At 39.1% G+C, this 22,462-nt stretch overlaps 1 protein-coding gene across 1 annotated transcript in view; it reads right to left on the bottom strand.

Annotated features, from left to right (window-relative positions):
- The window catches only part of CIT (citron rho-interacting serine/threonine kinase), a 74,983-nt gene extending 53,315 nt beyond the window's left edge, over positions 1 to 21,668 (bottom strand). Inside the window, exons 1-10 of the mRNA XM_067306807.1 lie at positions 21,630 to 21,668; positions 21,226 to 21,351; positions 20,317 to 20,458; positions 18,911 to 19,086; positions 17,453 to 17,554; positions 17,098 to 17,240; positions 16,450 to 16,543; positions 14,770 to 14,973; positions 13,423 to 13,576; positions 5,946 to 6,126 (exon numbers count right to left, since the gene is read on the bottom strand). Of these exons, the coding sequence (XP_067162908.1) occupies positions 5,946 to 6,126; positions 13,423 to 13,576; positions 14,770 to 14,973; positions 16,450 to 16,543; positions 17,098 to 17,240; positions 17,453 to 17,554; positions 18,911 to 19,086; positions 20,317 to 20,458; positions 21,226 to 21,321 (1,292 nt within the window). The 5' untranslated portion in view covers positions 21,322 to 21,351; positions 21,630 to 21,668. The remainder of the gene's footprint in view (positions 1 to 5,945; positions 6,127 to 13,422; positions 13,577 to 14,769; positions 14,974 to 16,449; positions 16,544 to 17,097; positions 17,241 to 17,452; positions 17,555 to 18,910; positions 19,087 to 20,316; positions 20,459 to 21,225; positions 21,352 to 21,629) is intronic.
- Between the last annotated feature and the right edge of the window lie 794 nt (positions 21,669 to 22,462).

Genomic DNA, 22,462 nt, shown 5'->3' on the forward strand with positions numbered 1-22,462 from the left:
ACACACAAAAAAATGGATTTTTATGAAACTGCTGCAGCAACATACATGTATCAAAACAGATCCTAAGTACCACCGCCTTAGGCAGCCATTAGGAAATATAGTTTTGATGTTAACACACAAGTAGAGCAAAATCCACCAATTCTGCCTTGAAAGGTCTATTAATCATTTTTTGAGAAACCTAACATGGAAAAACTTAGAAAAATGAATCCTGTGTTTCAATGATCCAGATATGATCGGGACTTAATAAAAAATAAATCTTAAAAGTGAATGCTTTTGTTAAGCATTCCTCTATTTCTGGTCCAATCAATCCAGTCCATATTATCATATTTAAAAATCAATTTATAAAGCATGACTACACTCCTACATAGAAAAGACAACCATCTGAGAAAGATGCATATTAAATCCCATAACAGCTGGGTGTACAAACACGGCTAAAAATGAATAGTTGAGAAAAGCAGTCTAAAAATACAAATTAAAGCTCACATTAACTAAAAAAGACACTAAGGAATCTGCTTAAAAATGTAATTCAAACATATGTAAATAGCTGCAAATGTGTACTGATAAGTCTGAAAATCTTTTGGTATTAAAAAATTAGCTTTACAGCACTGAATTGTACTGGCTAAAGCAATTCTTTTTAAAGAATTATAGTTTCATAACAATTCATAATTTTTATTCCGTTCAAATCTGAGGCATTACCAAAGAAAATTCTAGCTAGTTCTTATCAAACTGGTTTTTATTTCCTGCTTCTGTTTCACCTCCCTAAAGGCCCCCCCTTTTTTTTTTAATTTTGCTTATCTATTTTATTTGCTATTAAAAGAGTCAGAGCGTAATACTGCAGGCACCATTTTGCAATTCAAAGCTTTCCCCTGGAAGGCAGCTGAACCATTCCCAGGCACTGCAGCACAGGATTCCGGCAAGCGGGCGCCAGCGCAGCACAGGCCGCTGGCTCGGGCAGGCGGGACGGGATGCGACGGGACGGGATGCGACGGGACAGAGCGCAAGAGCCTTGCCTGGACCGAAGTTTGAATTTCAGCAGCTGGCTCTAGAGGGAGCTGCTCCTCAGGGCTGGTGTCAGCTTTGAAAGGAAAGTGAAGGATACAGACTAGAACTACGATCTTTCTTCTTCATCCCTGATCCAAAGCCAGGAAGAAACACCTTAAAAATGTATGTCCTGGTGCCATGACCTTCTTCCTGGCATGGAAGCAGTACGTCTTATCCCCAAACGAAGCTGATGTCTGCTTGCACTGGACACAGGTTTTAAGTGACATCTTTTCCCACTAATTCATTCCTCTGTACAAATCATCTTAGAACAACTTCATAAACGTCCCTACCACCTTCCAGCTATCAGGAAGGGGGCAGAGAGGACATCAAGAGAAATGGGATACCAACTAATCTACTAAGCCTTGTCATGGTGGCACAGGCTCCCAAGAGGCTGTGACAAGGTGGAAAATAGCCACATTGCTGGGACACTGGTATTTTTGTCCTCAGTCAGCGTCACCTCAGAAATCAAACATATCCAATCTGACATCCAAAGCTATGCCGCAAAGCTACTGTTCAGGCTGGTACCATCTCCAAATGTTTTGGTTAATTAACTGCTACATCTGAGTCAACTCTCGCAGCACAGCGGGGCAGTTTCTGCTATTTCTGAAGCGTGGAGGAAACAAAAAAGATCAACAAAAGGTAACCAACGTACATCAACAAGAAAATTGCAACAAAAGGTGAAAAAAAAAACCCAACGTCAAAGTCAAGTCTACAGTATACCACGTACTGACAGCACTAGCTGTGCCAATTTATTTTCAAGAGCAGCATTGCCTGCATGACTAATAAGCAAGTTAAAGTTATAGCTGGTTATCTAGTGATTTCACAGCTATTTCAGCACCAGCCTCATCCAGTGGAACTATCAAATGGTGCTGGCTGTGTAAAAAGCTCCTCCAGTCTTACCATTATTGAGAAGAAAAAAAAGTTGGTATAGGGAAAACTACAGGATGATGCTGGGGTATGGTACCTAACCTCACTTGTGCATCACACCTCTTCCCTTCCTTCTCCATCCTCTCCTGCCACTCTCAGAAACCCCCAACTCACCTGCGCTTCTTCCTTCTCCTAGCGATCGACACCATCTGTCCTAATCCTGGCCCCCTCACAACATGCCTCTAATCTCATCCCCCGTCCCTCATGCTCTATTCTTTTTAGCATTATACTCATCTGTACCTTCCGCCCCCTCGTAAATGCTTGCTCAGGCCTAAAAAAAACAACCCAAAACAAACAGTGATACCAACAATCTGTGAATAGAGCTAGCTGAAGCAAAGCATATTTTTGGTACGCTTGTCCTCTGTTTCCTCTTTAATCTATCTTTGGCGAAAGAGCTTACCAGAACCCTACGAACTGTTGGACTAAATCAGTAGTTTTAACATTTTTTTGGAAGAATGCCCCATTTTAATTCAGGATTTCATAATGACAATCATGAATCCACATCAAATTTTAATTTCAAAACCCTGAAAAATACCACTTCTCATGAGCCCACAAAAAAAGACTTGGACTCCTTACTGCGGCCTTAAAGACCACAATTCAAGAACTGCTGGGTTTAAATTTATTATACTCTAGAAGATAATTGTAAAAAATAAAAACCCACATCAGCAACCGAGATAAGGTACTGGCCCCACTGCTAATCTCACCTGTGAGGAATACATCTACAGATTCTGGTGTAGCATGTATTTTTTATTAACCTACTTTTTGTTCCATAGGTAGTCAGGCTCCTTCAGCTTCTTTCTCCCATCCAAGCGAGGGGAAAGACAGGCACAAATAATCACAAATATATATATTTTTTAATCTGGCATTTATCTTAAGCCTTAGGGCTTCTGCTAGTCATCTGCAAGGGTCAAGAATAATTTACTTTCACCACTTGATGCACAATTCTGGCATCAAAGGATTTTTCTCACTTCTCTTAAGCACTGGAGAACAGCCACAGTTAGGGGCAGGAAGTAAGGTGGGGCTGGCTTTTAACGGAATTAAACTCTCCACTGCCTGTTATCTTGTCACACTCTGAGTGTAAACTCAGGGCCAAACCAGCAGGCAGATTTGCGGGCAGAAAGGTTTCTCTCCCCCCAGTCAAGAACTGAGAGGCCATTGTGGGAGGAGGAGTTGGTCCTTCTCCGCAGCACGATCCCACTTCCTAGAATCATATAGGCGACTTATTTAACAAACACTCTGCTAGTACAGAAACCTATGACATAAGCAATGCCCTTGATTTCTCCTGATTGCTTCCTACAACACGTTATTGTCGTGCCTTTTGCTCTTTTGTTAGACCTTAAATTTGCTATAGGGCCACAAATTCTTCCCCAAACTCATGGTATGTGACAACATATAGAACACGCACTCTATGGACTCTTCTCTACTACACACCTACTATATAATTTCTGGCAACTGGTCTAAATGACTTAGATGAACCCTTCCAATCATAAGACGTTAGGAGAAAAAGGAGAATGAAGAAAAAAAAGAGAACTTATTTTACCATCCTTCTGTCCAATTTTTTTTGAACTGTCCTTTCCCTAAAGTAATTCAAATGCCTAGCTCTACTATTGCTTCTTACTGTCCAGCGAAGAGGGGCAAGAGCATAACCCTAAACTTCAAACCTTGACAGAACTCACAAAATAAAAGCAATGAAAGTTTCAAGGACCTTGTTAATGACACGCTGCAGTTGCCTGGCCTAACTGTGAGCAGCAGTAGAGGCATTAGAGCTATCATGCTGCAGACACAGGAAAACAGATCTGCATCACTTAGCAACCATAAGGGTTAGACTTTCGGGGGAAAGGTTTTAAGAAGAAAAATTCTGCACTGATAAACTCGACGACTTAGGTCTTTGCAGAGAAGGGATCCCAAGATTCACAACAGATTTTTTAAGACCATCCCCATTTACTGCTCTCTCACTCATCTAGAATTTGGTATTTATGCCAACTTGGGCAGAAACAGTACTTAATCTGTTCAGTAAAACATATACCACACAATAGATATTTTATAAATAAGAAGTTATCTTTACATCCCAATGTTGCAGTGATTTTGAGAATAAACTAGTCTCTGCATTAGTTTAAATACAGATATTTTCAAGCCCCTGTACACGCTTTGCCATATTTAAATAGCCTTCTTCGAAGAAAATGCAAGTATTTTCTTCTAAAAATATAAAATTGCATTTATTGAGATCTGTTCAAAAAGAGAATTCACTAAAATCTTCTCATATTAAAATTATTTTGAGGGAAAAATTAAGTACATGATGTCATTATATTCCAGCACAAGAAAGACCAGGCCATAGGAAGCAGAACAAAATTCCTCCAGAATACATTAATCTCTATATTCTTTTGCTGTACCCCTACTCAGCTATTACCAAAATCCAAATATAACTTCAATGCACATCTTTAATACCAGCTCCGCTAAGAAAGCATGCCAGTCAATCTGCTACATCTGTATGACTGTTCAGCCTTCACCCCCCAGCACAGTTACACTACTGTTCCTGAGACTTTACCTCCAGCTCCTCTTCAGTTCCAGTCCTGGGTCCCTATTACATATACATCTTTACCAGTATATCTACATTCACTGTTGAGCTGCTTCTGACTGTTACACAAATGGTCATCCAGTCTTGATAGATGGATGATAGCTCCCCAGGCAAAAAAGGTAACACCATAAGTTATTTCACTTATAATTCAAGATAGACTTTAAGTATCTACAGATATAACATTCCATTTGTCTGATTTTGCTGACAGTATTTGATTATTTCACCAAAACAATACTTTTTTGGTTGATATGTCCTCTCCCTTGTCATTAAAGCAAATCTACTAAGGAGGGACAATCAGAGGCTCCCTTTTTATTACTGGCATAACCATCATATAACCTTGATTCATGGTGTGGGCAAGATCAAAGATGTCAACAGTATCACCCGATTTGGTTGCACAATTCCTGTAGAGCAACTATCATCAATATGACAGAAAAATGAAAACTTGATTAAGATAGACTGACAATGAAGTCCCTTATGGGAACTAACTAGCAGCAATGAAAGACAGCTGACACTAAAACACAGCACCTCAGTGCATTGAGTCACTAACCCAGCTAAAGCCATTGCATTCCTGGGAGGTCTCATGATACTGAGGTAAGGACTTCTCAACTTAATGTGCTGCACTGATACTTTTTCATTAGCTCTATCATCAGGAACTAACCACCCACCACACCAAATGGTTTATACCATACTATTTATATTCTTCCTGACTCCATTCTCTCCGAAGTCATGTTTTCTTCCACATGAAAACCAGTTTTTCTAGATCATCACCTCTCCCGACAAACACACACCCTGCATACTTCATCTGACTCTCCAGTCTCCTAACACATAATACAGTAATGTCCAGTCTTCAGATTTAACTTGACCAAAAGTAATCCCTGTCAGCTCCGTGAAGCTTCTTCTCTGGTTCACTGACCCATCACCACATATTCCCAGATTAGTAGAGCTCCATCTCTGTGGATTACTGATTCAACCTTGTACACCCCAGCACTGTGGTGCCCAATCTTTAACCCAATAAAATAACCCCCACAAACATTTTCCATCTCTGAACTCCTTAGGATTTTTCTTCTTTCAGAGATCGGCAATACCAGACATGCAACCACCTACTGCTCCCTGGTTAACAGCAACAACTAATTCAAAGTATTTGAACAACGACCTTAAAAATAACTGCTTCAGAATCAGTCCTTCAATTCGCTTCCCTCCCCATCATCCCAGAAATAATCACAGAATGGTAGGATATGCACAAGCAACAGCAGCAACAGATAAAGCCTGAATCTGGCAGCTTCCCGAAAGCAGAGTGCAGGCCAGTTAAAATAGCTTTTCCCCGCCATGCACCATCCTCACTGTAACAAATCTTCATATTTTTCCAATGGTCCTATTCACCTAAGCAATAATTCCTACTTACTCTGATCTGAGGATCCCCAGTGTCTTGATGAATGAATACCCCACAAATGGCAAATCTTCACCCGAGAAGCCTGCTGGGTTCAACTGGCGCGTAGAGGATAAAACCCGCGAATTCTTCTCTGGTTCATCAAAATTTGAGGTGTCATCATCAGACTTGAGAGTAGGAACGAAGGGGGGAGGAGCTGGTTAAAAAAAAAGCAAGGAGAAAAGACAAAATTCAGCTACCGTTCACTCTGCAACAGTCCCACTCATTCAGTGCTTGCAATGGCACTGCAGCTCCTGCTTTTAATCTTGCTAACACAAGCAGACCAAGCTGCTGCTCTCAAATCGTATTACAGCAACAAGAGATTAACCCTTAAGCTACCAACATGGCTACCACTCTGCAGGCAGAATGTCTCCCACACTGATTAAACTGGGTTTTAGGCTGGGGGGTTTGGGATTGGTGATTTTTTTTATAAGCACAGATACATTGAATCAAATCAAAGCACCAGGCTAAGAAAATTATTACTGTACTACACCTAAAGGTAATTCAGTTGTGAATCATCTAGAAAAAGAAAGATGTCTCCAACCTATCCAGTTAGTGAAGTAAGACACCACAGGAGAATGTAGCCTGATGCTTTACTAGTTAGCTAAGAGATAATATCTACCTTTTCATACCACCTAGAATGTCCTCAGTATGGGCTCCTAATCAACAACAGACTGGTCTTTCTCCTGGAAGATTTTAATAAACTATAGATACTGAATGCTAACTGGTCTTTAGGAGGGGAAGAAAGATCAGTAAGATTTTATTTCTCCAAAAGAGCTTGCTGAAGATCTGGAACTCTTGTTGGGACACCACTGCAGTCTGGCTCTGATACAATCAGCTCTGAAGAGAGGTATAAACAGCAGGAATTATAATGTATTTCTTACTGTAATTTCTAAATTGGTACATCTTAACTTGTTAAGCAGTTGTTTAGTTTCAGCTAATTTTCGAACCTTAGCTTCAATTTAATTAACCAACAAAAGGACAAGATCTTCTCAATGATGTGCAGTACCCCAGTTACCTGCTGGCTTGGCTACGTGTGTAAAAGGAATGAATGCAAAAGCCTGCTGTGCAATTCCTACTTTGTTAAATCACGTTTTCGCTCTCAGATTTTTTTTTTTTTTTTAATATTTCATCACTCAGGTCCTCACTCATTGCAAACCTACTAATCTCTTTGATTTGGAGACAGCTCTTCAGCCAGCAACTAGAATCCAGCCCATTGTTACAGGCTGATGGAAGCGTAGTGTGCTAAAACCGTTACCATGGATCCAGTATAGATCTCCTGTAGCTGAAGGACTGATGAGAACTGAAGAACGGGGAACAGCGATTACAACCCCTGCAGTGCAGGCTCCCTGCTCCTCACTCTCTGCATGCTCGAGTTTAACCCTACCTGCCTGCAGTCGTGACAGATGCTGATGCTTATCTGACTGACACAGGCAGAATGAGTCAGGGCTGGAGCTTGCTAGCTCCCTCTAGGTTGCCAAAGCCTTTCACAGCCTGCTTTTTAACTCTTAATTCTCTAAACAAATGCATGTTTAAACTACCCACCAGACCAGCATTAATAGGCAAAAAAAAAAATCCGTCTGTATAAACTGCCAAATCAAAACTGCACATGCATGCTTCGTTAGCAGCTCCCCAAGGAGCCATTCTGACGCTGCTCCCAAGCAGAGAAAAGAGGAGAAATTCCATAAAGCAGAGAAGATGCTGCTCACATAGAGTAATTCCAAGTACATTAAAATGAGATAAATGGGGGAAAAAATACAAATTAAAAAGGTTCTGTATTAAGCAGCTTTGCTTACTGGCTCCAGAGCATTTAAATTTTTGGCAATATCATGCATTGGTTAAGTTCTGATATTTTACTGGTTATAATGTATATTTAGAACCAATGTAATACTGACATTTATATACATATTATTTTGGAATACAGTTTATTTACAGGAACTGTATTTTAAAACAAATTCACTTAATATTATTGTAATGTCCAGCTACTCTTTCATATGCTCTTAATGATTAAGAACATACAATCAACAGAATACAGTTCATAGGTATAGCATCTTTAATGCAAATGTAGCCCCAAAGTCACAGTTAACTTATAGCAGAGCAGGATAAATAAATGAATTAATATTTTTTAGTCTAGCACCTCTGCTGACAGAACTTTGAGCTTCTTATAGGAAGGAGTTTTTGTGGGTTTTTTAATATTGTCTTTGAAGACACACAGAGTTGATGAGGCAAAATAATAGAGAAAGCAGCGAACTACTCACTTCATATGGGGAAGCCTAGAATCTTTCTTAAAGAGGTAGCAAAAACAACATACCTCTCTTTTTATAATGGTATGACAACCCTGTTATGTACTCCTCAGAGCTGGATAGGTAACTTCGACTTAGAAAGAGAGAGCTAGAGTCTTACTTTTCAGCAGCAAGCAGCTAAGAAGCTCTGACGAGCGCTGAGGAGAGTCATCTCAAGCCACTACAATTAAAAAGAAAGTCTTTCCTCTTACCAAGAAGAAGAATTCATAGTCAAACTACATGCATAAAAGAAAATAGAATTTAAATATGTCTAAGATCAGCACGCACATAAAAAGATCAAAGGCACTCAATGACAGAACAACGGATGCAGAAAAGGGACAACTGAAAGCGAGACGGACCAAAATTTTGGGGCTGCAGGGAGACTAGTTTAAAGAACAGCCTTTTACACTGCTATTTTATTTAATAAAAATACATTAAAAAGACAAATAGTGAACACTAGACTGAAAAATAAAGAAAAAAGCATTTCTTTTCTTGCATTCACTAAAGGTCCATAACTAACTTAACAGTCCACAAACTCTGCAGCTTTATAGTATAACATTGTTACAGTATTATTAACATGAAGTATTAGCAACTAAAAGGAAAACTCATAACAGTCCTCCAGCAACAGCATCTCTAACTGTTAAATGGTTCTGAACTGTCAACAGTGACTGAAAATGAGAATCTGAACTTCTGAGGTTTCCAGACACTGGTGAAAAACTCACTCAGGAATAAAAGGGAATATCCTTAGAAATGAAGAATAGGCTAGATCCATTCTGTCTGATTTTGTTAATTATTTGGTAGCATCTTCAGTTTCCTTTACTCTTAAGGGGTCCTTTTTGCCTGATGTCCAAAAATGCTGAATAAATGGAAGATTCCTGTAAAAAAAAAGCTAACAAAGACGACCAATTTGGTTCCCAACTGTGGGTCCCATGGTGAAATTATCTCTAGTGGAATTATTATTTCTTGCTTAAAATCAGGAGTGTCATATAGTATTTTTGGAACAAGATGGAGATTAGTGACTACAAATACACAGATGTGTTTATGTATCAGAATACTCTCAGTTGCTTCTTTAAAAGGAGGAATCCTTTAACAGAGGTCAAGATAAGCCTCTGAGAATCACATGTTAAAACCATGCCATCACATCTGACAAGGTCAAAAATTTGGTCAAGGCGCTTGCACTTTTTCTAGGCTCACCCAAAAGGGAGGCAAAACTATTACTGAAAAAGACAGGAAACCTGATGCTTTTAGTCTGCTAACCTGGGTTGGTATAAGGACCTCTTTCTGCCTCCGACATGTTACAAACGAATGTACATGTTCTGTTTACCATTTAAAGTATCTTGCAGAGAACTGCATGTTTTAAAAAAGCCAATTGCTTGCCTAGATACCTCCCCACTTGTGGAAGGATGTAACCCTCATCCATCTGTTCCATAGAATGACTTTCAGAGGAAAAGGGGGTGTTGTAGGTTGCTAAGTTAAAAAAAAAAAAAGCAGTACTTTATCTAGTTTATCATTAAGATTGGATAGAATGGCTCTTATGAAAAGAAGCTTTTTTTTTTTTTTTTTTTTTAACTGTGGACTAGTGTATGTATTTATGACTAGTTCAAGGAATATTGCCTTAATAACATCTTTCCATTCTTTCAAATTATTTTCATGTAAGTTGAGAAAACAGACACTGCATTTCCCCTGGGACAGTGAATGACTTAACTGAGATACAGAATTTAGAGGAGATACAGAATGTTTCTAAAGAACAAAAATGTGTCTTTTCTTGATCTACAAGGTGATCTATATATACTTTCTGGAGAGAAGAATCTGCACAGCCTTTTTAAGTAGGTTAGGCATTACTCTTCCTCATGCTTTAAGAGACCTATTTCAGCAAAGCGTTATGGAAGAAAAAGAGAAAATAGCAGCTCTGAGTGATACATTTAAGAATGCTTAATCTAAGACCACCTGAACAAAGGTATTGCACTAGTTCTAACCAATTTGTATAACAGCATCTTAATATCTTTTCTGTTCTCTCAAGACAGTGATCCAAAAAACATACCTTTCTGTTAATAAAAGTGATCTTCCAAATCTACATTAGCTTAATTAGTGATCTCCACTAAAAATAGAAAGTCAATACATTTTTCTGAAGATAAACATCTAAATGAAATATCACAGTACTTAACAGTTAACATACTGAATGCCAGCTTTGGAGTCTAAGATAAGGAAAAGAGTCTGGGAATTATAAACATAGAGATTTGGGTTCCTGCTTGTTTAACAACAGAAGACAGCCTGGAATTAGTCTTCAACTCTTTTCCAGGTTCTTCCTTTTGCAGGAGACATTCATTCTTTTCTTCCCATATATTCAGATTCCTCATACAAAACTGAATATGCCATGCCATTTTCAAGACCTTCTAGACTGCAGTTACAAAACAATTCTGAAAATGAAAGACTCTTTATGCTACCCATAAATATCTCACTAGATTAAGACACAAGTCTTCTGAGCATCTCTCAGCTAGCTTTCATTAGACAGATTTTTGGTTCCAAATTAAACAGCTGATATAAGTTATGGGTTTCAAACAACCAAATCCCCAAACTGTACAGAATGCAACCTTGTTGCCAGTAAGTCAGGTATGTTATTCCCCATTCTCTACCTCTAATTTTAGATTCTTTTCAAGGACTCAAATAGTTTTGTTCTGAACTTTCCGATCCAAATCCTGATTGTTTAACTGAAACACAGCTACCGATATAATGTTTATTCTAGGTAAACAAATTCCAAAATATTTTCAGAAAATTCTGTCAAGTACATCAACACAACCTTTTAGAAAAATTTTTATAAGCGTTAGAAGGCATTAAATAGCAGAAGCCAACAAATACAGAGAGCAAAATCTGTAAGTGTTGTTTCAATACAATACTCCCAGGAAGGGGAAAATTATCTATTGAGCAAGATTCAGTTAAACCTCACCTTGAGATTTAATAAGAGCTAGATTCTGTTTCTGTAACTTAAGAACTGCTTCTACAGACACATGCTACTTGAACCCAAGAAGTTGGGAGGTTTTTTTAGAGGCAACTATCTTTTGGGAAGGGCTTTACATGCAAAGTCAAGTGTTTCATAGGTTACCATAACTACAAAATATAACACTGAAAAACCCTTTAATGACACTTTCTTAACCAAAAGCAGTGCATTAAGAATGGTTATCCTGGAACTCCCAACACGATAGTTTAAATACCCGCAAGGCAGGGATACCAGTTTTCCCCACCACCACAACTTTTCTCAGTCTGAAAGAGAAATAACTTTCTTACTTTACAGTCTAGAGAAAAGCCTGTATGTGCAGACAGAATTTATTTAACAAAGGCCTGTCAGAGATAAATTCATGCTCCATAGCCCCAAAATTGACCATAATAACTTGTGGGACTGAGAATCCTTGGTCTAAATCCAAATCCTGTGACCTCTTCCAACACTCACTAGCTTCCGAGTTTTCTTAGGTTTCCATTGCTCCAGTTAGACACCACTATCATAGCAGGTCAAGATAAGAAAGAAACCTTTAGCTTTTAGATAGTCTGGGCCAAACCTGTCAAGAGTTTTGAACAGAAAGACAGAGATGCTGCCCTGAATAGACCAGTAAATGGAGAAGCACTGCAGAGAGCAAAGCAATAGGTAATGCATTCAATCTGCTACTAAAAGCAAGAGGACTGCTGTGTTTTGTGCTAGTTACAGTGGGGGTTTATGATGTATGAGAAATAACGACCAAGTCAAGGGTCAAAACTGCATGATCTTCACCATAGGCAGGCCTGGATATTACAGAGAATGATGCAATCCACTGGCTAGCTGTAGATAAAAATGGGGGGTTTTTTTAAATCCCAAATGACTGTGTCAACATTTAAAAGGACATCAGGACTGCCTACCAGCTTGTCAGTCAGAATCACTGTTGTCACATGAAATGGCAAAACACTCCCAATTAACTTGTGCCGTTGTGAGAATGCTGGGCAGACAATTGCCAAGGAAACACCAGAGCATATGCTCACTTGCCATTTTTTTCTGCATCTGAGATAATATGATACAAAAGTAATACAAAAATTTCAGAAATGGAAACTGGTGGCTTAGACAGGGTTCAGGGGAAAGAAGGCAAAGTGAGATGAAGTCTGAAGTATATGCTGAAATTGTGACAAAGACTTCTCACTCAAGGCTCAATGGTTCTCAAAGGGTAGAAACAATGGCATTTGATAAAACAGAAGCTCCACAAGTTCAAAGATAATGAATCAAGAAGAAAGTGAGTAAGCATTCAGTGGAGTTGACAGTGGAAGTGCTGAGATAGTCATCAAAAGTAGAAGCTTAGAAATTTATCATGGAAATTGGATTGCAATCATTGTTCTTCTTAATACAGAGCAGCATATTTGATAAAGAATATAAGGCAGACATGTTCCTTGTCTACATAATCTTACAGTCCAAATAATTTTAAATAGTATTCAATACAAGTCAGACACTTATAGATCATTGATGATCTGTGAAATATTTGCTTTTGGCATGGTCCTGGTGTCTCAGTACTTCCAACTACTAAATTTCATTACTTGCCTAGCGTTAAACAATTATCTGCATAGAAAAGTATGTGCTACACTGGTTTTATTCCATTCCTAGTGGAAGAAGAAGATTTTTGACAAAAAAATAATAACCACAATAAGTTTGAGGAAAAATTCCAAAGCCCCTATGACCTCTGATGTTTTATCACTTAGAGGAGCTAAAAGAGAAATCTTAAACAAGTCTGATCACAACAGATGAAAGAAGAGAAGAAGCTGAAGACATAACAAAAAATTAATCACAAGTCAAAGCCAAAATTAAGTAGGCTGAGAAGAACACACTGGTGCATTTCAATCTGAGGAAAGACACGGAAAGGATCACTTGGATCTTCTAGTCTAGTGCCTGCAGTAATATGGCAATCACACCATAATTTCATACAGAAATTTATTAATCTTCATCTTACTCTTAACTTACCATTTTCACCTAAGAGATGTTAATATATCTTATCCAAAAAGCAAAACAAATTGTTCCTTGATACACACCTGCTCCAGAACACAGTCATGTTTTGTTATTAACAATGATTCAGATCAAACACACCTAAATACTCAGATTATATAAATTTTCATGTTATCAGGAAACCAGGAATTGTTTATAAATGCAGTATTAGTCTACTTACAGTTACGGATGTTTTTCCAGTCGATTTTAGAAAAAAATGGATGGCAGCAGAGTCCTTCGTAACCCAGCCTTTCCTTCTGCCCACAAAGCAGGCTCTGGATCAGATCAAGAAATTCACTACTAACTTTCACATCCTCTGGGAACTTCAAAAATCTCTGCATTAGAAAGAAAAGTATTTCTGCTCAGTAAGAAAGTAGCTTTATCTTCATTATTTAAGATATGTGAGACACAAAGTGTAAATATTTATAGTACACAAATGAGAGAAATGAGAGTGCTGTGGATTTTTTCCTAATAGATCTTTATACTCATTTACTGCAGTAAAGACAAGAACACAGAACAACCATACCAAATCAGACAAATGGTAGACCCAGCCCAGCCTCCTATGGCAAATGATGGTCAACAGCATACACAAACAGAAGTGCAGAAAATCCTGCCAAACCTCTGGGGTTTGCGGCCTAGGAATCTTCTGAACCAGGAGTGATGTCTCTGTATTTACTAGCCTTCAATTAATTTTTCTTCTATGAATTTGTCCAGTCACTGCTGGAACCCATGTAAACATTCAGTAGCTGCAAAACCCTGTGGCAAAGGGCTCCCCAGCATAACCGTGTGCTGTGGGAAGTATCCTTTTTCATTTGTTCTATAGTTACTACAGGCTACTTTCATTTGATGCCCCTAAGCCTGGTATAACGGACAATCATTCTTTATTCCCCTCCTCCCAGCTGGACATGACTTTTTTTTTTCCTACTAACTCCTATCATTCTACTTGCTTTTTGGAATGTTACTGAGAAGTAAGCTAACATTTTCATAGATTATAACATCAAGATCCTGTTCTGGAGCCCACCACTGGGTAAAGTTGGGATGCCTTTCCCTTCATATGTATTGCTCTGCATTTATTTACAATAAATTTCATATGACATTTTAATCATGCAGACACTCAATACTCTCCTTTTGCAGCTCTTCATAGCTGGCCCTTGTCTTACTGTCCAGAAAAACTTAGTATCATTAGGAAAATTTATCAATCTACAATTCATCCTTTCCATCCCTTTTCTAGATTATTTTGGAGACACTGCAAATATAATCACTTAAGATGCATAGATAAATCTTTCTTAACTCATGCATTGCAGATGGTTATTTTTAGACAGCTGTTACAAAAATAAATTGAGATCTCTACAATATGGAGGCACATATAAAGAAAATACTAAATGCATCATAAAGCATATGTATTCTAAATATTTTATAAACATGACAAAGTAAGAGATATCCATAAACTTCTTTTTTTCAACTGTAAGAACACGTAGCCTTTAGTTACAGCCTTTTTACCCAAGAACATGGAAGGAGTTCTCTCTACCTGGAAGTTCATGATGTTATTGAAAGTTTTTGCTGAAGTCCCTTCTGTGAATGGAGATCTTCCATAAATCATTTCATATGCAATGACTCCTAAGGACCACCAGTCACATTCTGGACCATAAGAAGCTTTGCCATCCCCATTCAACCCTGTCAGCATCTCTGGTGCCATGTAGTCTGGTGTGCCAACAGGTAGCTTGGCATTTACCTAGAAATAAAGATGTACCGAGTGGAGCTAGAGCTCTTTTTGTTCTCTGTGACCTTGTTTATGAAACAAGTTTTTTATCTTGTTTTTAAATGAGAGAGATGGAATTTTTAACCCTACAAGTACATTTTAAGTAAGGGATTTCATGATTTCATAAATTATCAAATTGTGCCCAACTCTGTTAAGCTATTTGGTACACAAAAGGAGTTAACAAATTATGAAAGCTAACTGTCACTAGAAACTACACACAGTTGAAGTAAAGGGGATAAAAGAGCAGCATTCTAAAAAGCATTACTGAACACTGTTGCTTTCAGCAGTATGCATAGCCATAACAGCAATATTGTTTCAACTCATATTAACAAGGAGTTCACAGTCGAAGTTTCAAAAACCAGTCAGGTAGAGGCATAAATGTTTCCTGCCCTCATTCCATTCTGTGCCATCCCTACCTTTTTACTTTGTGTTCACGATCAGCAAAATACTAGTATTCAAATTGCTGGAGTGCTTAGGGAAGGTAATTCAGGAACCCAAATTGCAGTAATTTTAACACTGTGAGTGGCATAAAAGAGTGAAACAAAACAGCAGGGAGACTAACACAGAAACCAGAAGACTGAAAAGGTAGATCACATGAAAAGAAAACAAATTGAAAAGAAAAATGCAATACAGAGGAGCATTAAAAAGGGAAGACTGGGGAAAACAAAATACAAAGGTCACAATACTAACAAAACTCTATAAAAAGTCAAAATCAAAAACAAGTGAAGGCTCCAGTGTATAACTTTGTATTCTGTTTTAGATCTCTTTTAATTTCAAAGTCCCACTTTAAACTGTATGCAGTCTCCTAAGTTTAAAAGCAACTTATAAAAAAACCTTTGCCCTATTTACAGCTTTGAATATATTGCTTTTTGGCGAGTAACACTAAATCCCAGAACACTGGAATGTGACTCATTATAATCAAGAGCTCCCCAGGTCTTCAAAACTATGCCACCTTAGTTACACCAAACACAATTTTCAACCCAATTATGAACAATTCATAGGTACATGTTCTTCTTTAAAAACACAGTATTTCAACTACTCAAAGACTGTGCTGCAAGCTAAGGTGGCTGCAGAATTAGTAGCACAAACTCAAATACTTAAAGAAAAAAGTTGGATATTAGTGCGAAATACAGAAAGATGAACAGCTGTGAGAATCTAAAAATAAGATTTTGCATGGCAATACAGCATCATGAGAAAGATTTGCTGCTATCTTACTCATATATTACAATGTGAATAAGCAAATATATACCTACTGAGAGCTGCAAAACATACTCAAGTTCATGTCTGAAAAGTCATTTATAAATGGAAAGTATTATTATTAACAGATTTCATATTGGACAAGAAAGGCAAAAGAAAAAGGTGCCATCAAGAAACAGACAAACTTAGTTTTCTCTTTTTTGACTGGACTGTCCAAACAAGCCATAGACAAAGTTAAATTCATGTTATTACCATTTTGTTTACTGTCATTTTGGCCGCTGACCCAAAGTCTACCAGTTTAATGTGTCCTATTCGGTCAATGAGAACATTCTCTGGTTTGATATCTCTGTAAGAAAGCAGAAAGCAATCAATACCTTTCTATACTGTTCTCTGCTGTCATGTCTAGATAAGAATAGCTCTCTTTCCAGCTACACTCAACTCGGTGCTCAACTGCATAAAACCCTAGCAATGGATTACTGTGGGAGTCTTATTTCCAACTGTTGTTCTGCTTGCAAGCTGACAGGAAAGTGGTGGAGTTTAAGTCACTTCAAGGAAAGTTAGCAGTTGTTTACAGAAAATGGAAAGAAGAGGTGGTTTTGCATTGAGCTATCACGATACCTTGACTACGTTGTAATTGAGTTATGGCAAGGTATTATGTAGCTTTATAAATTTCCTCCCAACTTATTCTGTGCTTCTTTCAGATGCAGGCAGCCACCTTGCATTAAAAAGCCACAGCATATGTTCTAAGTGCAGCAACTACCAATGCTTGGGACATACAGCACTTCATGACAACTCCAAAGTCTTAGAATGGAATAAATTTATTAAATGCTTAAATGCCAATACGATTTGAAAAAAGTACTGATTAAATATTATGTACAATACAAAGCAATCTTTACCTACCGGTGTACATAGCCCATCTGATGGACACTATGAATGGCTAAAACCAGCTCCGCAAGATAGAACTGTACCATACTCTCATCCAGTTGGTCCTCATATCGGTTTAAGAGTGACAATAAGTCCCCTCCAGGCTGATACTCCATAACCTACACAAAATTTTAGAGGAACAGATGTAGTTCATATATACAAAAGACATTCCACTCAACTCCTACATATTACACTGGACAGACATCAAGCAGTGCCATGTAATGCAGGAAAATTTACAGAAGATGAACACTTTTCAGCCATCAAATTGTTCTTAAACATAACAATGGTAAAGTCTTCAATAGAGAAGAAAAGAAACAGAGATCGGCATTACCAAGTAGAGATTTTTCTTGTCTTGAAATGCATATTGTAACTGTGGAATCCAGGGACTGGTATTCTGAGATAATATACTGCGTTCTTCCTCAAAAAATGATACCTACAGAAAAAGGAAATGTTCAGTTATATCTTGATTAAAATGGGTTCAAATACATTAGAATTCCCTAGCTTCAGAAAGATGCAAGTCTGCACCAAAGGCACACATCGCATAAAAATTACTAACAAATCATCAAATGCCATTCCCTTGTGAGGTATCTTTAAAAAAGTCATTTTACTCCTCTGTGTTTCCAACTCCCTTCCCGCCTTCTGTTGTCTAGTTTGTTTTCAGTTGGGCAGTCCCTGCAGCAAAGGCCAGCTCTCCTTTCACACTGGTGAAGTATCTACCAGTCTGGAGCGCAGTCTGGGTTGACCCCATCTGGACTGGCCCTAATAAAATAAAACTACTTCCAAAAAAAGCAGACAAAAAGCAGAGTAGATGCTAGCACAATTATGGGGTAGCATCTTACAGCCAATTCTGTAATAAATTCAATGTAAAGTTGAATTTATTAAAATACAAGGTTTTCTTGAAATCATCCTCTAGCAATTATTTAATAATTGAGGGTTGCAGCCAGGCAACAAAAAATTTTATTACACAGTTCATTTAGATCAATGTTCCCTACTTTCACTGACCCAGAGTCAACAGGACTGAACAAGTGTCATATTGAGGATAACGACATAGTTTGCTCTTCCTGTCAACCTGTGCCCCAGCAAGAGTAATTTTAGTTTATCTTCATTTCTGATAGCCACAAATGCTAGAGAATCTCAGGAGCAGTCATGTATTGCTGTGTAAATTAGATATTGCTGTGTAAATTCCCGAGGTCCTTCATGGAGTATCTTTGTCCTACTTCTCATCTCTCCGCAGTGAAAGATTAACTTCTACTTCTCACCAAATTATGATAACCACCTCCATTACCCTCTTTAAGTTTTCAGATAACACCTTTCTCAAGCTAGCGAGGAGCTCTCCATCAAAATCCAGTCACTACATTGTTTGCCTTCACACCCACTCTTGACATTCTACCTTGCTCTTTAAAATACAAAAAACTTAATGGATTGTGTGAATATTCAAGCCATCATTTATTAGATTGATCAATACTGTGCCAATATTTTCTTCACCTATTTGTATCCATCTACTGCTTCTTGTCTTACAATTAGATAGTAAGCTCTTTGAGGCAGGGATTTTTTTGTTGTTTTTTGTATTTTTTTGTATGGCACCTCACCCAATAGATTCATGGTTTATGACAATGGCTCTTAAACACAGTAAAGCTACACACAAATACTAATATATTGCTTTACTGAAACGTAGGATGATCTTTCCCAGATTACATTTTTAATCTGGGTCTAACACTAGTAACAAAAACAAAATGCTCAATAAGTCGTAGTTTATGGTTCTACTGTCATAACAGAAAAATATACATACATGCTCCTGCACCAACAAGGACTCTTTGCTCATCACCTTCATAGCATACACATCACCAGTAAGCTTCTCTCTTACTACTTTTACATCCGCAAAGTGACCACAGCCAATGACACTTTTTACTTCAAAATCCTTCACACTGGGTTGCAGCTCCCTTAATTCAGCTATAGTCTCTGCATCTATAAAAGTAACACACTTATTTTACATTAGCCAACTGGCATTTTGTGGTGAACACAAGATCAGCAATGGGGAATTAAAAAGACAATCTTTCTCAAGAAATATAAAATCATTTGAGAATGTGCTTCCTAAAAAAACAGCATGTATAAATACTAAAAAAGGCAGCATTAATGTATAGTTAAAATTGAAATATGGTACATACAAAAGAATCAGGAAATGTTAAGACAGTTCCCATAGCAACCATAATTCTCTCCCATTCATATCATCATGGGCTGATAGTCTCTCTTGTTTCTAATTTATTTTCAACCATCCTTGCCAATACAAACCATATTCTCAAAATAGAGGGCTTTACCCAGTCCAATTCTCCAAGTTCAAGTGGCAGGGTTTTCTCCTCTGCCTGTGGGAGGCACTAGTCTATTGTCTAACAAAAAGCCATAGACATTTGTTTCAGATATTCAGTCTAAATATGCATTGTGATCATCAGTTGCTCTCTGCAGAGTGTTCTAAAAATTCTTCAGATCCCTGCAAACAATTAATCTAATTTAATAATACCTAGCAATGGTTGAATGGAACTACTGTAGAGGGCATGATAAGTTACATTAAACCAAATGGCATCCTATTATATCTTAACAGAAAAGTTCATTGCCCTATGCTTTCTTCTGTTTTTTTTTTTAAAGAATCTGAGCACATTATCAGTAAAACGTTTATTCTGACAGGAATGATTTCTGAAGCACAAAATTGTTACCTACAAGTTATACATGCAAAATAGGGATAACACATGGAATCCCAAATATTACTTCAAGCTAATAGAGCCAAGTATTAACAAGTTTCTGTCTAGATAGTTTTTTTCATACCTTTAAGTCACATCCTGCTCTCAATATTTGATACCCTTCTATTTTATGTACTTGGAACTTTGCTCGATGCAGTACTCTGAGAAACTTAATGAAAGTGCCTCCTCAACAATAAATATAGTACAGTCTAAGAAGGATGCACATTAGAGCCACAGCACTTCAAAAGCCACTGCAGTCAACCTGTTTGCACCTACACAAAGCCTTAGGAATATTGTCAAGGTTCCCTGAGCAATATACAATCTGTCCACAAAAAGTCACATCCCCAAAGTCCTAGATTAAAATTGTTAACAAATTAAAGCAACTAAAGCATTACTTAAACATCTAGATTCTTAACCATTATCTTTTAAAATTACATCTAGAAATTAGTCTAAAAAAACTTACACTTCTTGACAAAGTTGCCAACATGCTTAATCTTCATTAAAGCAGGATTTCTGCATTCTTCAAAAAGAACGAATAAAGAATCAAGGATGCCTTCCCGGGAGAGAGGAGACATCTGCTGTTGAGTCACAAAGAGTGGCTTCCCCTGAAAAAAAAAGGAAGCAACAGCAGATGGAGTCTCAGACAACAATGAAAAGCCTCAAATCAATAACATATGTATAGAGCAGATTATATATTACCATTTAAAAAATCACTACTTTAGAAATTGGACAAATAATGCAGAAGCGTGTGTTAAATACATCAGATCACTACGTATATCTGTAATAGCTGTTACAGGTATGGTACTTCTAGATAAAGCAATCTTCTAAAGATTGCTAAAAGCTCAGATCACAGCATTCTTGAAAATGTCTACATTCTACTAACAATTCTGGTTTGACTGGCTTTTTCTTGATATTGTACCATATGTGGGGGGGTTTTCATGGCAGAAATAGTTTAAGCAGTCTGCATCACTATTAGCTCCAGAAGGAAAAGCTGCTGAACCTTGGATGATCAAATAGCAGCCGGTTTGGTAAATCCATCTCACAACAAACCCTCAATTATATCACCCATGAGAAAACTGTGGATTATAGGACACAGAATGTGATACTCCACTTTTGTCTAAGAAAGGCCACTCAAGCTAAGACATTAACAGCTGCACATAGTAAGACCAGCTACTCCCAGCTGAACTTTGTGGCAAACTGGGTACACACTTTGAGCTTTACCAAGCTGCCCCTTTCTTTTACTCCCTTCTCCAGAAAAGCACACAGGCAAAGTCTGACTGTCCACATGAACACACAAAACTCTCTTTTTACATACTGGATACCTCTCCAGAATAAGCAGAGATCAGCAAATCCAGCGCCAGACGCTCTTTACCTGAAAGAGCAGACTGAGCCGAGAGATCCGGCTCGTGATGGGCTCCATGGGGCCTGGCTCTACCGGACTACGGACGCCACATTTGAACTTCAGCATCTTTAGGGGTTATCTTGGAGAAAAGCCCTCCTGGAAAGAGAATCGGGGCTGTCAAGCGGAGGCATTTCAGGGCTGACGTTAAAATAAAAAAAAAAAAAAGGATAATTCAAGCGATGTTTACATTTATTTAGAAACGAAGTTTATTAAAGCTATCAAGTTTGAAGAGGCTCGCGGTGCAAGCGCTAGCCGCGGTGTTTGGGGCGTGACGGAGCCGCTGCCCCGGGCGCCCCTCGCGCCGGGGACCCCGCGCGGCCCCGCTCGCGGCCTCCCGCCGCCCCACAGGCCCCCGCCCGCCGCCCCGTCTTTACCGCCGTCCAGGTTTGAACGCAGCGAGGGGCGGGGCCCTGCACCATCGCTTCCGATGACGGGCGCCAGGCGCCGCCGCCTCAGCCAATCCCGAGCCGCGCCTGGCGGAAACGCGCTCGTCACAGGCCGCGGCCTCCCTCGGGGGGGCGGCGGAGCGTCCTTCCCCGCCGCAGCCCCCTGGGGACGTCACTTGTGCGTCACGCGCCCGAAGCGGGCGGGCGGGTGCGCGCGCGCGGCAGGGCGGTTAACGGTTTTAACCGCCGAGCTGGCGGGCTGCCCGTCCTGCCTGCCGCTGAGGGGGCGGGTGGCGGCCGTGGGGGCCCGGTGCCTCGCAGGAGGCTTCCCCCGCTCTGTGCCGGGCCTGGCAGCCGCTCACTTCCTCCGGGGGGGAAGGGAAGGGAAGGGAAATTCGTGAGGAGACGTCCCCGCTCGCCCGGCGGGGGTGCAGAGCGGGAAACGGGGGAGATGAAGGGAAAGGCAGGGCAGGGCCCCCACAGCCTTCAGCAGGGATGAGCCGTGCTGGGTGGAGGCTGTCAGATGTTGCCGTGTGCTTTTGCTCAGATGCTGCCCGTTTTTGTTCCTATAAAGTGCGTGCCATTGCTCCTAAATTTTACCCACACACACACTTTTTTTTTCTTTTGGACAAATCTTGAAAGGCAAAAATGACTCATTCTTAATAGTTCTGGCTGGAGCTGCTTCAACCGTAGGCTAGACGTCATAGTTGGCAGCACCTAACTGCAAGGTAGGACTGCCAGAGGGGAAATAAAATTATGTTTCCAGAAGCTTTAAATTTTCTTTTGCAAAATGCTTATTCAACCTTTATGTCCCAGTTTTT

This window comes from Apteryx mantelli, chromosome 17, assembly GCF_036417845.1.
Source record: "Apteryx mantelli isolate bAptMan1 chromosome 17, bAptMan1.hap1, whole genome shotgun sequence".
Lineage (NCBI taxonomy): Eukaryota > Metazoa > Chordata > Aves > Apterygiformes > Apterygidae > Apteryx > Apteryx mantelli.